Source organism: Mya arenaria, chromosome 6, assembly GCF_026914265.1.
Source record: "Mya arenaria isolate MELC-2E11 chromosome 6, ASM2691426v1".
Lineage (NCBI taxonomy): Eukaryota > Metazoa > Mollusca > Bivalvia > Myida > Myidae > Mya > Mya arenaria.
In genome coordinates, this window is record NC_069127.1 from 22,063,921 (window position 1) to 22,078,067 (window position 14,147).

The 14,147-nt window shown below is 33.7% G+C and overlaps 1 protein-coding gene across 8 annotated transcripts in view; it reads left to right on the forward strand.

Moving 5' to 3' along the window:
* The window catches only part of LOC128238285 (fibropellin-1-like), a 31,451-nt gene extending 27,097 nt beyond the window's left edge, over positions 1–4,354 (forward strand). For all 8 annotated transcript variants that reach the window (XM_052954037.1, XM_052954032.1, XM_052954034.1 and 5 more), the window contains 2 exons: positions 1,488–1,526; positions 3,326–4,354. In XM_052954037.1, the coding sequence (XP_052809997.1) occupies positions 1,488–1,526; positions 3,326–3,369 (83 nt within the window). In that variant the 3' untranslated portion in view covers positions 3,370–4,354. The remainder of the gene's footprint in view (positions 1–1,487; positions 1,527–3,325) is intronic.
* The last annotated feature ends 9,793 nt before the right edge of the window (positions 4,355–14,147 follow it).

Sequence of the window (14,147 nt, forward strand, 5' to 3'; positions counted from 1 at the left end):
TAGTCAAATCGGTTTTTAAAAAGTTCTAAGGAGAATGAATCAATATTTCTTAAAAGGTGCGTGAAAACTGTTTTATTGTGATATTTGAAGCGTGAAATATTTAATTAGCATTCAAAATATTACCACAAGACAAGGTTTATATGATGCTACAGATCAGTGTCAGATCACGGTCAGTGATTGTTTACCACATGCTACTTTAGTCTTAGCATGGTTGACCTTTTTGGCAAATAGCACGACATTAAGAAATGATCGCTGAATTTTAATTAATCAGATTTTCCAACATAAACATTACTTAAAGAATGAATTGCGGGGTTGATGTCATTATCGGGGTATGAACGCAAATGGGCTGATCTAAGTGTGTGGAGTCCGAAGGACTCCACGCGTACTTTGACCAGCCAAATTGCGTTTATATCCCCGATAATGACATCAACCCCGCAATTCATTCCTTATATTTACACCAATAGTTCATTATATTATTCAAGAAACGTTTCATTTCGGATTACCTTTCAGTAATCCTTTCTTACCCATTCTGTAAATAGGACGACCCGACTGCTACCGGAAACATTTTTTTCAAATGACGTCACAATAACGCGGGAAAAGATCAACCACTTGAAATCACTTTTAAACGTTAAATTGAAACACTTTTGGCAACAAAACATTTAAAATATAATAACTTAGCACTTTCTAAAATGTTGATTTATATTGTACGGGGCCTGCTGACACAATACAAACAATAACAAGATCAATAGTTTTCATGTATATTGTTATGCGATGAATTGCGATCCGAACATATCCGAAGATGTTACGTTCATCGATTGATGAACGCAATTGCCGAAAGGCAGTTCATTTAAGGAATGGAAGTTGAGGTGTAAATATGGCAATTTAGCACCAAGAAATGTAAACATGAAGATAATATTTTGATATATAGCTATATATAGAGTCTATAATGTACCCTTGTAAATAAAGTAAGTCAACTAAAAAGCGAACATACCATGATACAGAAGTGGCAAATCAGTTTAATAAAAATGTTCTTCGTATTAATGTCCATATTTTTTTATTTATATAAGTTCATACAAACGGCCACATATATAACCATTTTTTTCAACCTGTCGAACGAATTAAAATAGTATAATAAACTGACTAGAATGGAAGTTAGTACGAGAGATAGAAACGTCTGTCTATTTAGACGTTGTCGCAGATAATTGTCTAGGCAATTATAAATTTTTTTTTACACCAGACCCGCGTTTAGTTTGGTGTGTGCGTTTGCGATTCCGTTCCCCGATAACAGTGTATGCTAACAACAAAGGGATTGATAAAAGCAGCTTATTAAATGAGCAACTTTTACCCTATTAACCTGACCTCAAGACAGTATGAACCTAACACGTTACACGTTTGTCATTATGATAAAAAAGAAGCGAAATGGTGTGGTATGCGGGAACACTGAAACGGCTGTGTACAAACATTTCTATATAACATGTTATTTTCAGGAGATACTAGTGATGCACCTGCTCTGAATAATTCGAATGGTAAGTAAGAGCGTTGCAAATATAATTAGCAGTAACTTATTTATTTAGGCATTGTGTACATTTGTGACTAGTCGTTTGGCACATATACCATTTGAATTTTGAGAATATGTTCACGCCGCCATCACGGACGTTACTGAGGCTACGAGAATACATACCTCAATTAATGTTTGCTTCAAAAGACAAGCGAACTCAAAATACATTAAGTCAAATATATGGAAGGTTATCGAAGCATATATTACAGGTTGTGTTCTGACTGATACATCTTGCTCTCTTACTTGTACATATGGCTATCTTTCTTGGATATCTTGCTTCATTGCATTCTGTATTCGTCATTCGCGCAATTGCATTGCTAGCTTCGCAAAAACTTATTTCTTGATTTCAGAAAAAAAAATCGTGTTAAAGTTATCTTTTTGCCATCACCATATTTAATGCTGACCTTCTTGCCCATTTTTCTTACTATACACAATACAAATAACAAATGTCAGAAAGCATCTTGACAAAAAAAAATATGTCTACACAAATTATTGCAAACGTTTTGCATCCAATATATAGTTTTCTGTTAATAAAAAATAAACATAGTAAGACAATAACAACAATAACGATATGCTTTTATTGATTTAGCGAACTCATTAGCTGGGTGATTAAGAAATTAAAATATCTTCAAGAGTTTTCATATTCCGTTCATTTGGCCCTCAGCATGTCGTATATTTTAAGTATACTCTATAACTATGAAGTTTAATAGATCTGAATTACTGACAAAACAGATACATTTTCGTAAGAAAAGCATTCTTCAAAGTCTATTTCGGAACAAAAGCAGGGAGAGTGCACACTAAAGCAATGAAACGACGAACTTTCTTAATGAAATTAAAATATTGTTCTGAATCTGAGACTCAATGATATAATGTCATTTCTTATATGGGCTTGTCGCATCAAAGTCTAGATCACCAGGTATATGTTACAGAAATACATTTTAAGGGCCTTCGACAAAATGTTTTAAAAGTTCATGTTTTATTTAGATTTGAGGAAACCTATCTTTCTGGAGTAACAAATACATCCTTTGCAACATGCGAAAGTAAGATTTTGTAAGAATTTCGATCAAAAAGCATTTGTATTTTTATTCGCAAATGTATGTCGACAATATAAATAGTGTTTTGTGTCCAAATACCCAATAAAAACTAAGCAACAATGTCTAGCGTGTTTTATGGTGATATCGTTTCAAATAAGAACTCGTTCAAACAAATAGTAAAACATAGCGGATTAAATAAGTCCTGGTTACAAAAAGAGCAAATACCTTCTTTAAAATAGCAGCAATCAACACAAAGTTTCAAAACATTGTTGACTGGGTAGCACTGTCTAATCTAATACAAGAATATACATTTTGTTTAAAGACATTGACGAAAAAATGCAAATTCTTTTTTATTTAAAATGAAATAAAATCTTTTTTTAAAAATTGCTAAACTCCACTACATCTACACATGTTGCAATGGATGGATGTAATATGCTTTATCGCATATAAGACTTTAGCACTGTGGAAGGTCCCTTGAAGTAACCTGACACTTTGTCTAACTCCTATTTTTAACGATGCCACATTATCTTCAGTCAGTCATTGCTAGTTTTACTTCACTATTGTATGTAGAAAGATGTATTTGTTGAATTTCTGATAAAAAGTGCATGTGTCATTGGTTGTTTGTAAACTTTAAGGTGACTATGTTTGAAAGTCAAAATAGCATACGCTTAATTAATCTTAATATGATCATGTCAATTGTATGGAGAGAAAAAACAATATCATTTTACCTTAGGTACATTCCAGTCCGTAAACGAGCAAAAGCAAGGACAATATTAGAAATAGTGGCTCCATTGTTTTTAAAGGAGACAACACGGGAATTCCATATACTACACAAATGGACGGAGGCGTGTACACGTATTAATATACGGAGATAAGACTTCTGCACAAATGTCAACATCAGATATTATAATACGAATGTATGCTTTACATTTTACGTCTTAATTTTTTGTTCTATTTACAGTCAATATAAATTGAGGACCTCATGCATATTGTCGCACTCGTATGCTAATGTATGTTATTTATCTTCATTGAATTTATCTGCAACTAAAGAACTAAAGAAATACAATTTGTATTGATTGAAATAGTATGTTTTAGTTATCGTTCATATTGTGAATTTATAATTCACAATATAAACGATAACAAAATTTACAGTTTGACCTATTTGTTTACGTACGCAATTGAATTTGATTAATATGTAGACCTCCTACAGGAAAATAACTGACTTTTTCTCTCTGGGCAATTGATGAGAAACATTTTTCAAAATTCAAACTCATTACAGCGATTCCATTGGCGAAAAAGAAGGGCAAACTGTAAATGATGATACAATTAGGTACATGAAATTGGTTTATACAGAGTGAATATTGTACTTGCTCTAAACATTTGGATGTTAACTCTCTAATCTATACAGTGTATCGCATCTAGCTATGCTTAACTACATAGGGTAAACACTATTGTAAATATTTAAAATAATTATCAAATAAATAATTATGCTATATAATTACGAAAATGACGTAAAATATATTGCACATAAAGGCAACCGATTAATCATCAACTATTATATATTACTATGGTTCAATCCAGGATAACGTTATATCAATGCAATATATATCAATTAATAAAATGTATTTTGTATAGTTGTTTTTTGCTACTTTGATTAATATAAATGTTTGTTATGCATGTATGAATGTGAGTTTTTGATGTATTTTGTATTATTTTTGACTGATGAGTTTATGATAATCTGGATAATAAATGGTAAATTCTGTGCAGTTCTATTTATAGTTAAAAAAATAGCAGTACATATTAAAATGTACTCATTTGTTTGATACCGAAGGGCGGCATATAGGAATAGGACTCTCTGTCCGTCCGTCAATCTTACGTTTCACGATCAATAACATGCGAACGCTTAGTCCCAAGGACATCAAACATGTTAGGTAGGTTGATCTTGACCAGAAGATAAACCCAATTGATACTGTGGATTTTGGTTAGTTTAAACATATTTTATTCATCAGCGTACACATACATAGCATAAAGACAAACAGAAAACACATGTACAATCTAGAGAAAAGGATTAGTACGAAAGATGAATATATCTTAAAAAGTTATTCTCCAAACTTTAGCAAAAGTACATAGTTAGTGACGGACATTTGTACAGCTCACAATGTAGATAACACAATGATATCGATATTGTTGATTTTAATAAAGTAGTTGTATTTAAGGATATTCCGCAACGGTTGCCATATTGTTTACAAAAAAGGCAATGGTTTTGTTTAAACTTAGCTTAAACTCATTGAAATCAATTTCGTGAAATGAATTTATTTTTTTATATGAATATATGCATATTGATGGAGTGTTAATTGTTTTAAAACAAAACTGATTAATTAGCTCTATAAAACTAATCAATTAAAAGTAATTTTGAAATACAAAGTAACTATTGAAATATACAGGAAGTCATGAATAAGAAGTTTTAGATATATATGTGTTTTAGTGTTAAGGGATGTTATTTTTGTGTTGATTCATTGCTTTAAATACTACAACTTGAATTGTATACCCTCTATCACTGTTAAGTATCCTCTTTATCCTAAATAAACTGTCTAAAAAGTATTTCCATGTACAAGTACTTATATGTGGTCAAGATTTGGAAGTATGATGTACCGTATTGGACATATTATATAAATATAGGTTTAGCCCCTGTCGCATGACCAATCTTTGGTGCATCGTTCTCTCTCTATATATACATATATAGATGTATTCATTTAATATTTTTTTGTAATACATGTAAATTGTGATGTGACTGTATTTAAAGAATTTATAATAAAATCACTTCATCAGTACATTTATGCACAAATACAATTGTTGTTAATTCAAAATACCTTACATATCATGGAATTTCAGTGTGCCTTATTTGTAATCTGCCGGCAGTGAGTCTACATTATAAAGGTTTTCCTTTCCATCATTGACGTCGCCGAAAGGTCTCCATGTTGTACCATGGAGCATCACGGGATCAAAATGGACCAGCCAAATAAGTAATGTAAAATAAAACTATAAAATTTGTTTGGTAAAAAACAACTTTTACAAACAAATAATTGTATAAACTAATTTAAGAAAAAGGAAGCATAAAAAAAAAAAAACGTTTTTCTTATACCGTTATTACAAACATTTGGGCACATTTAATGGGTATTTAATAACTCGCCCCCAATATCGTAGGCTGCGGTTGTTTTACAGTTTGGTTTAGGAACCTCAAGACCCGACTCACCAAAGCTAAGGAAAAATGTAGGAACTGTACGCTCAAAACCGATACCTTGTATCGATATTGGGAAAAGCCGGTATCACAGTTTATGGTACCGGATTATGTTGATATCAGGTTTTACGTCACAGTCGGTACCGGGTTATAGAATATTCACTTAAGAAATCCCGGTATCGATAAGCCCGGTATCAATGTCCACACTAATCTACCATGGCCTTGAATATGATAAACAACATAATAAGCATATATTAATAGGTAAAATTACACAATTTTGACATACTGTAAATCTTGAGTATAGAAGCTTTGAATTTAATAATGATTGTTTGTTTTTTACGGGTTTTTTAATGTGATTTTAATTAATGCAATGAAAATGTGTTTTCATCTTCAAAATGCCGATACATTAATGTAGTCATATAAATCATTGGTATAGTAGCTTTTAATCTGATAATTAATGTTTTTTTGTGTGTTTTCTTTTCAATGTGATAATAAGGGAATATATTTGATTTTTTATATTATTACAAGCAATGTTTTAATTAATTCGATGAAAATGTGTTTTGTTCTGTAAGGAGCCGATAAATAATTAAGTCATTTCGTACCCTAGCCGTATTTCTACCTTCGATTTTTGAAATTCGGATAATATGGCCCATGGCTTTTTCGAGATGACACCTAGATAATCTTATTGTAAAACAAAAACTACAAAACAATGATCTTTATCCGATAATCATTCCTTCAATAGGCAATAAAACGCGAGTCATTTAATACCGAGATTTGTCATCTGATAATATCTCGGAATCACTGGAAAGTGCTACCGGGTACCGGGTTGTATCACCACCCTATTTTCGGTTTGAGCTTACCTTTGAGGTCAGTGGGCCACAGATCAAGGTCGTTGTGGCCGTAAGCTGAAAAAAAAAACACAGTTTCCTATCAATAATTGAAAAACGCTTAGGCCTACAGACCTCGAACTTGGTAGAGTTCCTTCATACATGATCAGAGTTCTAACTATTTTGAAGCCCGTTGGGCTGAGATCAATGGTGACCTTGAGCTGAAAGTCCGATTTCATTCAATAACCGAAGAATGCTTGTATCCAGGTACCTCAAACTTGATATGCTAGTAAACTGTTTCAACAACATTCGGGAGATCTTTGATGTTTTTCATCAAAATTAGTCTTGAATTTAACTTTAAAGACAGCAGTCTCAGCACCATCAAAGCCCTTTAAAACAGACGGAACAGAACGGAATTCCTGTACTAGTGGTCAATCTCAAACCTTTGAGGTTTTATTCCCCTGCCAGCAAACATAACCTGTCTCGATATTTTCCTGTAATTTGTTTAATATTCCTTTCAATAGAAAAAGTTTACAATAATAACTATTTGTTTACAAAGAAAATTTATTATTTTCTATATTTGATCAATGTTATAGAGCTGGATATAATTGCATGTTTATCTTTTAAGACTCATAAAAATAACAATAAATCATGAAAAATGAAAAAAAAATACATGCCTAATATATTGTTCTTCCATTGATTTACTTTGAAACAATATATATATTATTTTATAAAATGTCACATGTAATTGCTATACATAAACGATGTAACCTTGCTACTGTGACCGGTGTAGCTATGTACAAATATGTGTCCTGGGTAGGGTCTTTCTGGACAATGTACTATTTTGTTCTTCTGTAAGGGCAGAATCACCGTATAGTAAATTGCGAAGCGTTACGTCAGTCAGAGTTTCCACAGAGTTGAGCATAAGTCTCCTTTGGTCAGTATAGAGACAGATAGGAAGATAATAATACGTTGTCTCCTGTATTTCACACGAACAGAGGGATGAGGGAACACTATTTTTAACAAAGAGGTGATGGTTCAATTAACTGCATTATTTCGTTAGTGGGTTTGAATGACCTGTAATCGACGTTTGGTTTTGAAAGATCCGACTGTTAGTGAGCTTTAAAACCAGAAACAGTGTCAATGTGTTGTTCTTCAGCTGGGAGTCTATTCCATGCTGAGATTCATGAAGGAACGAATGAATTCATAAAATGTGATGTGTGTGTACGAAGGCTATATATATATTGGATGCGTTTCTAAGTGATCTTGTTGATGCTTGACCGACTGTCGATGAATCGAACTTGAACGATAATCAGAGGAGAGACCATTTTTCATTTTGTAGAAAAGTTAAAGCTTGTGTTTATCAAGCCTTGATTCCAAGCCCTAAAAGCCAGATTGAACGTGAAGCAGACGCAGAGAAACAAGGCGAGTACAACCAGTAACAATACGTTCGCATTCGTTTTGAATTGTGTCAAGATCAATTTTTTCATACTGTGTACAATTATTCCAAATGACATCCGCATACTCCAAGGTTGGCCTAATAAAAGAAAGATAAATAACCTCCAAAGGCCTCCTATCCAATTGATAGCGTAGACTTTTCATGATGTTAACCAAGCTGTTTTTTAATATAGTAAATGTGAGCATGTCAATTGCCTTCATCAAAAAGGAAAATACCCGTGTGTTCGTGAGGTTTAACATACGGGATATCAGTGTCAAACATGAACACACGCGGATGAATTGGCTTGTTCGGTTTCCGAGATATTACCATTGATTCTGATTTGTTGAGATTTAACTTAACAAGCCACATGTAATGCATCAAATTAGTAGTAAAATCTTTCTTGTAAATATATTATTTTTTCAATTATATTTAACTTTGAAAATCCGTCAAACTAGCTTAAATTGTTTAATCATGAACAATATTTTACAAAAACAATTTGTTTCGTAGTTTAACAATCGTTTTTGTTTAAGAAGCCGCAATAATAAAATTTCAATGATGTAAGTAAATTAGAAAAGGCTACAATAAACCATAATTTTAAAGGTAATGTATAAGTTCAGGTAATTTAAATATATGTAACATTGACCAATAAAAGTATTAGCTAGTCACGATACAAAGGCTCTTATACAAAGTAGTTTCAGTTGAATCGAGTCACTAAGCCGCATGGATGTGCGGGTATACTTCAGGTAAAGAGGTAAGTTCTCATTGGTGCACGCGACCTGGCTATATCTGCGTCAGATTCCGTTTGATAGCGAAGGAATCACCGTATGAGATCTTTACAAGAACTGATCCATCTGACGACCAGGTGCCTTCGACACGACCAGACTTCGCTACACCACGAGCACGGAAGAGCAGATTTGCACGTGTTTTTGTCAAGTCTTCATTGAAGAAGATTTTATTGTGGCAACACTAGTTTTGATTTCAACTTGAAAGCCTACTGTTTAGCTCGATAGGTAGCAAACTTAACTAAAATGGAACGGGGGTTAGTATTTGGAACAAATTTGCCGGTTCTATGAGAGCGATCAATTTCCTCTATGGTGACCTGAGCGCCGATGTCATTACAAATCGGCATTACGTTCTGGTCAGTGTCCTCGTCTCTCTCCTCCTACACTCCAGACCATCGCAATATGTTACGCCTGCTATATTGATAACCAGCATCAACTTTGTCCTCCAACTCGGGCTTTCAGTCCTTCATTTTTGTCAGTCAGTTCAGTAGGTTTTTGCAGATAAGCCAGATATAACCCCAGTGACAATGGATTTCAACATAGGCTCAATATTTTAACCAAATGAGTCTTATGAGTTATCATTGAAGTGATAGCAGGATCAAGTTGTGCCTCATCCATGTCGTCAATCGTATAAATATATACGCCTCCCGATTCACTTGTTCCGGTACTAATACGATTTTTCTAAAGTTTTAAATGATCTTCGGGTGATGATAATACCGAGAAATCGCTTTTAGTTGATTTAACCGTACTGATCGGCGAAGAAGTAGATATACTCATTTTATCAACGAATAATACATGTTCATATTGGTAATTGAATAGTTTACATGTCAACGCTTTTAAAGATCCACAGTATACTCAAGTATTCAAGCGAGGGCAATGTTCACTTGTCATAAAATGACCTGTCTATAGAAGTCAATATACAGTCAATATACAGAAGTACAGCTATACATGTAGATAGACCAACCTTCCACAGTTTAAGTGTTTCTTTTCAACAACTCCTTGTTCATCATCAAAATTATCAAAATTAGACTTGTACAACGCATCGATATACTAAAGTCCTCCAAAAATCTAGGGAAACCTCAGCACATCATATTTTTTCCTTTAGCGATATACACACTGTCCTCGATCGGAAATAATCGGAAAAAGTTATAAGGTTTGGGATTGAAAGTCAAGATCGTTGTGACCTTCAGTTGATATTCAGTTTCCGATCAATTAACAACATATGCATATGACAATGTTTACAGTGTTTGTTATTTTGATTGCTACAAATGTGTGGAAGGCATGTATGAGTGTGAGTATTTGACGCCATTTTGTACTATCTTTGGCTACATGGGTTTAATGACCATATGGTTAATAAATGGTATATTCGGTTGTGTTATGTTTATTGTTTAAAGAAACCTATTCGTACTCAGTTATGTATCCATGAAGAGAGGCAAAAAATAATCGGACCGCCTGTCCGTCCGTCCCCACGGTTTACGATCAACAACTTGTGAACTCATAGTCCTAAGGACATCAAATTTGTTTGGAGGGCTGCTCATGACCAGCAAATAAACCCTATTGACATTAAGATATTGGGTCAAAGGTAAATGCCGTTGTGTCCTTCATCTAAAGATCTATTTCCGATCAATAGCTACAGAACGCCTGGGCCCAGGGACCTCAAACTTGGTAGACAGGCCGGTAATGACCAGTAGAGTAATGATCTGTTGATAATAGGGTCACAGGTCGAAGTGGTGGTATCCTTGAGCCGAAAATCATTTTCCGATCAAAATCTGAGAACGGATGGTCAGCTGGTAATGCGCTTCGATCAAAAGCATAGGACCCTTTACCCTGATATGGAGGTTGGTCATGACCAGTAGATGAATTATTTTAAGTTGGTTTCCCGCTTACAGTGAACAGGGATACAAAACAAAATAGTTACCCAACGTGAGCGAATAACAAAACAATGTAGATATATAACCACTGCTGTTGTTAAATGTTGATTAATTGTAAAATGGAGAATAAACTGTAAATTAAAACAACTATCTTTATCATGGTAAGAAATATTATTGCTACAATTTCTCTGTTAAACTGTCGAGATGATCATAGTGCTCCTGGGGTCATTTCGGATATGATTTCAAGTTGGACAATTGTTTATTTTACTTATGCTTAAGTGGAGAGACTGTTTCTTTAGAAACAAGATTACCTCGCCTTTTATTGCTTTAAATGGGTTAAATGTTTAATTGTTGCATAGTAGCGATATTGTTATATGTATGTCATAGTCTGATTTTGTTTGAAAATATCTGTAAGTATTGTCTAATATAAATTTCTTAAAAAACATGCGCAAATAATGTGCATATAAAAAAGAACCACAATAACCCCAAATCATTTTTTGGAAAGAAAGTTTTTTCAACAAATTTTCCTGCAAGTTTAAGTATCTGAAACGGCTTGCCATTCATTCTTTTTTATCCTGTCAATTGCATACAAATCGACCAGTTGGTCACGTGACCGCAAAGACAGAACATGACCTACTTTATATCTATAGTATTGCTCCCACAATATAAAAGAATTAAATTCAGTTATGAAACCGTTTTAATGGCCGGTTTGTTTGTGTTCTACTCAGTATACATGAATGTTTGGTAACAAGCTTTTGAGTCAACACGATCAGTTGTCTGCTGCAAAATGTACTTACCAGATAAAGCTATTTTTGTTATTGTAGGAGTTCTGAAAACTAGTGTCTGCACCAATAATGGAATTATATTGTGTCATCTTTTCAGTCCGTCATAGTCCGCATGGTGATCCGTGTTTATTCATGTTTTAAAATGAGATGATTCTAAAACAAAATTTCTCGTGCAATGAACGCAATCATTATATATGCAAAAAGCTACAGAAACATGCTCAGTAGCAAAAAGTTTAAACAAAAACCCGGATTAGTGGCAATAGGCAACGCCAAAGACATAGACCACAAATTCACAAACAAGAAACATAGAACAGCACACAACTCTACAAACAGCACAGTGCATAAATACTATATATATATATATATATATATATATATATATATATATATATCTACTTAGGGCATTAAGGAGACCGTATGTATTTTACGGCATTAAGGAGACAATTTGTATATTTTTTGTTTTATACTTTTTTTTGCTTTTTTGTTGATAATTTAGTATTGAAATGATCATTTATTATGTGTACAAAATTTAGGCTTCTTAAATTAATTAACAAAAAATATACGTAATTTGCGGTCTCCTTAATAATTTGTAAGTATGTTGCAGGTTTTAAGGGGACAGGTATATATGTCGAAGGGTTTATGGAGACCAGTGTATATATTATATTATTTTTGAGGCATTAAGGGGACCATCCATATTTTATGGCATTAGGGGGACAAATTATATATATCTTACTTTTGACAGTGAAGGCTCCCGTAACCTTAAGAGACAACTTTGTAATAGTATTTTTATATAATTGTGTGTAATAAATCCACAAACAATGACCGGTCGAAACGGGAGGACTGCAAATTTCATAGGATATTCATCGGAAATCTTTTACAGACCATCTCATTCATTAAATGAAATTCATCTTCAGTCACTTGGTATGTGTACCGTTTGATAAACAAAAAATATAATGACCAGGGGCGCATCCAGGAATTGTCGTTAGAAGTGGGCGTTACTAAGTGGCGTTTGCAGGAGGATTGAGGGTTACTCAATCAAGAAATTTTTAACAATTTGTAGTCGGAAATGATGCATTATGTGCGTATTTATTTTCTTCTCATATATTGACACAAAAAGTAAACTTGGACGATTTTAAAGACGATTGCGCCCCCTTCTCAATCCGCTAGTGAATGGTGACTTAATATTTGATATATTATGGTTAAATAGAACTTTCAGTTGAATTATATAGAAACTGTAAATGCTAAATACAAGTTCTGTGCTTGTAAAACAATAAAAGTTTCGTCTGCACAGGAATGTGTCTGTTAACGCTTGAACAGTTAGCTCATGATAAAAGAACATTGTTCATTGGGTTCATTGTGACCCATGGAAGTTTTATTTATTAAATTCCAACTTCCCCTTAAATTATACTTGCCTAAAACTTTAACCGAAGTCAATCAGGGGCCATAACTTGTATTATGGAGTTATGTAACCTCATTGGCTGATGGTCCTGAACAATTGTGTGAAGTGTTAAGTCAATTGAATGAAGGGTATAGAACGCCTTAACCAATAGGCTACGGAGACGGTTTTAATGCATGTAATCAATTGCAGATTCAGGGGGGGGGATCGGTCCCAGCGCGCGCGCCGTCCCCCACCCCTTTGAATCGTCCGTTTATAATACGTTCTCAATCAATACCGGGAAAAAATACAATATTAAGATAAAAATGCACTATTTCGGACTATAAATTAGGGGAGTCTAACCCCCACCCCGGTCCAACATTTTAAGCCATTCAATTTCTGTTCTGAGGGAGGGGCGGATGTGGAAAGATTAAGCCCATGAGTTTCACGTACCCCTTCTTAAGTCAATTCCTGGATCTGCCACTGATATCTGTAATCAGATTTGTTGTTTCATAATGTTATAGTTCCTTTAAACAGTTTAAACCTTTTATGGCATCAAAATAAACAGACGCATGTTCAGTAAAAACATACTCTGTATACAACGTTCTCGTACTCCAGAGCGATGATGCTATGCATTACATTTATCACCATCTGACTGCCAAAACTTTTCCGTTTAAAGAGACTCTCTCATGTTTTGGCATCAAACATATTTTTGCTCGTAATGCATCTGAAAACACTTACATGTATATTTATTTTACTCCTTGGTACTGAAATTGCAGAAATAATAGTAACCAGGTTGATTTTCTTTTATACTTAAATTGCATTTTACAGTAAAGTATTAAAAATTAATCTTGTTCAAGTTGGGAGCAAGCACATGGGGGTGCAGATAACACATAGAATAAAAAACGGATCGCTTATCCACTCGCCCACAGGGACTCATACTAAGGTGTTGAATATTTTAACCTTAATGGAAGTTATTGATTTATCACGTGATTATGTCAATCAACTGATTGTGCAACAGCCTTTTGTTGAATCGGGTTAGTAACGCATTTCAAAATTTTGGACTTCAAAGACTATATTTTAGCACATATCAACATTTATTGAAGGGTTTCAGCCATCAATAGCTTGGCTTTAACACTTCGTTTGATTCGCCATACTTTATTTCGTAATAACAATCTATAAAATCCAAGTAAAAGATGCATTTTCGAAACATTCGCTTATATTCACTCAAAAACTCAT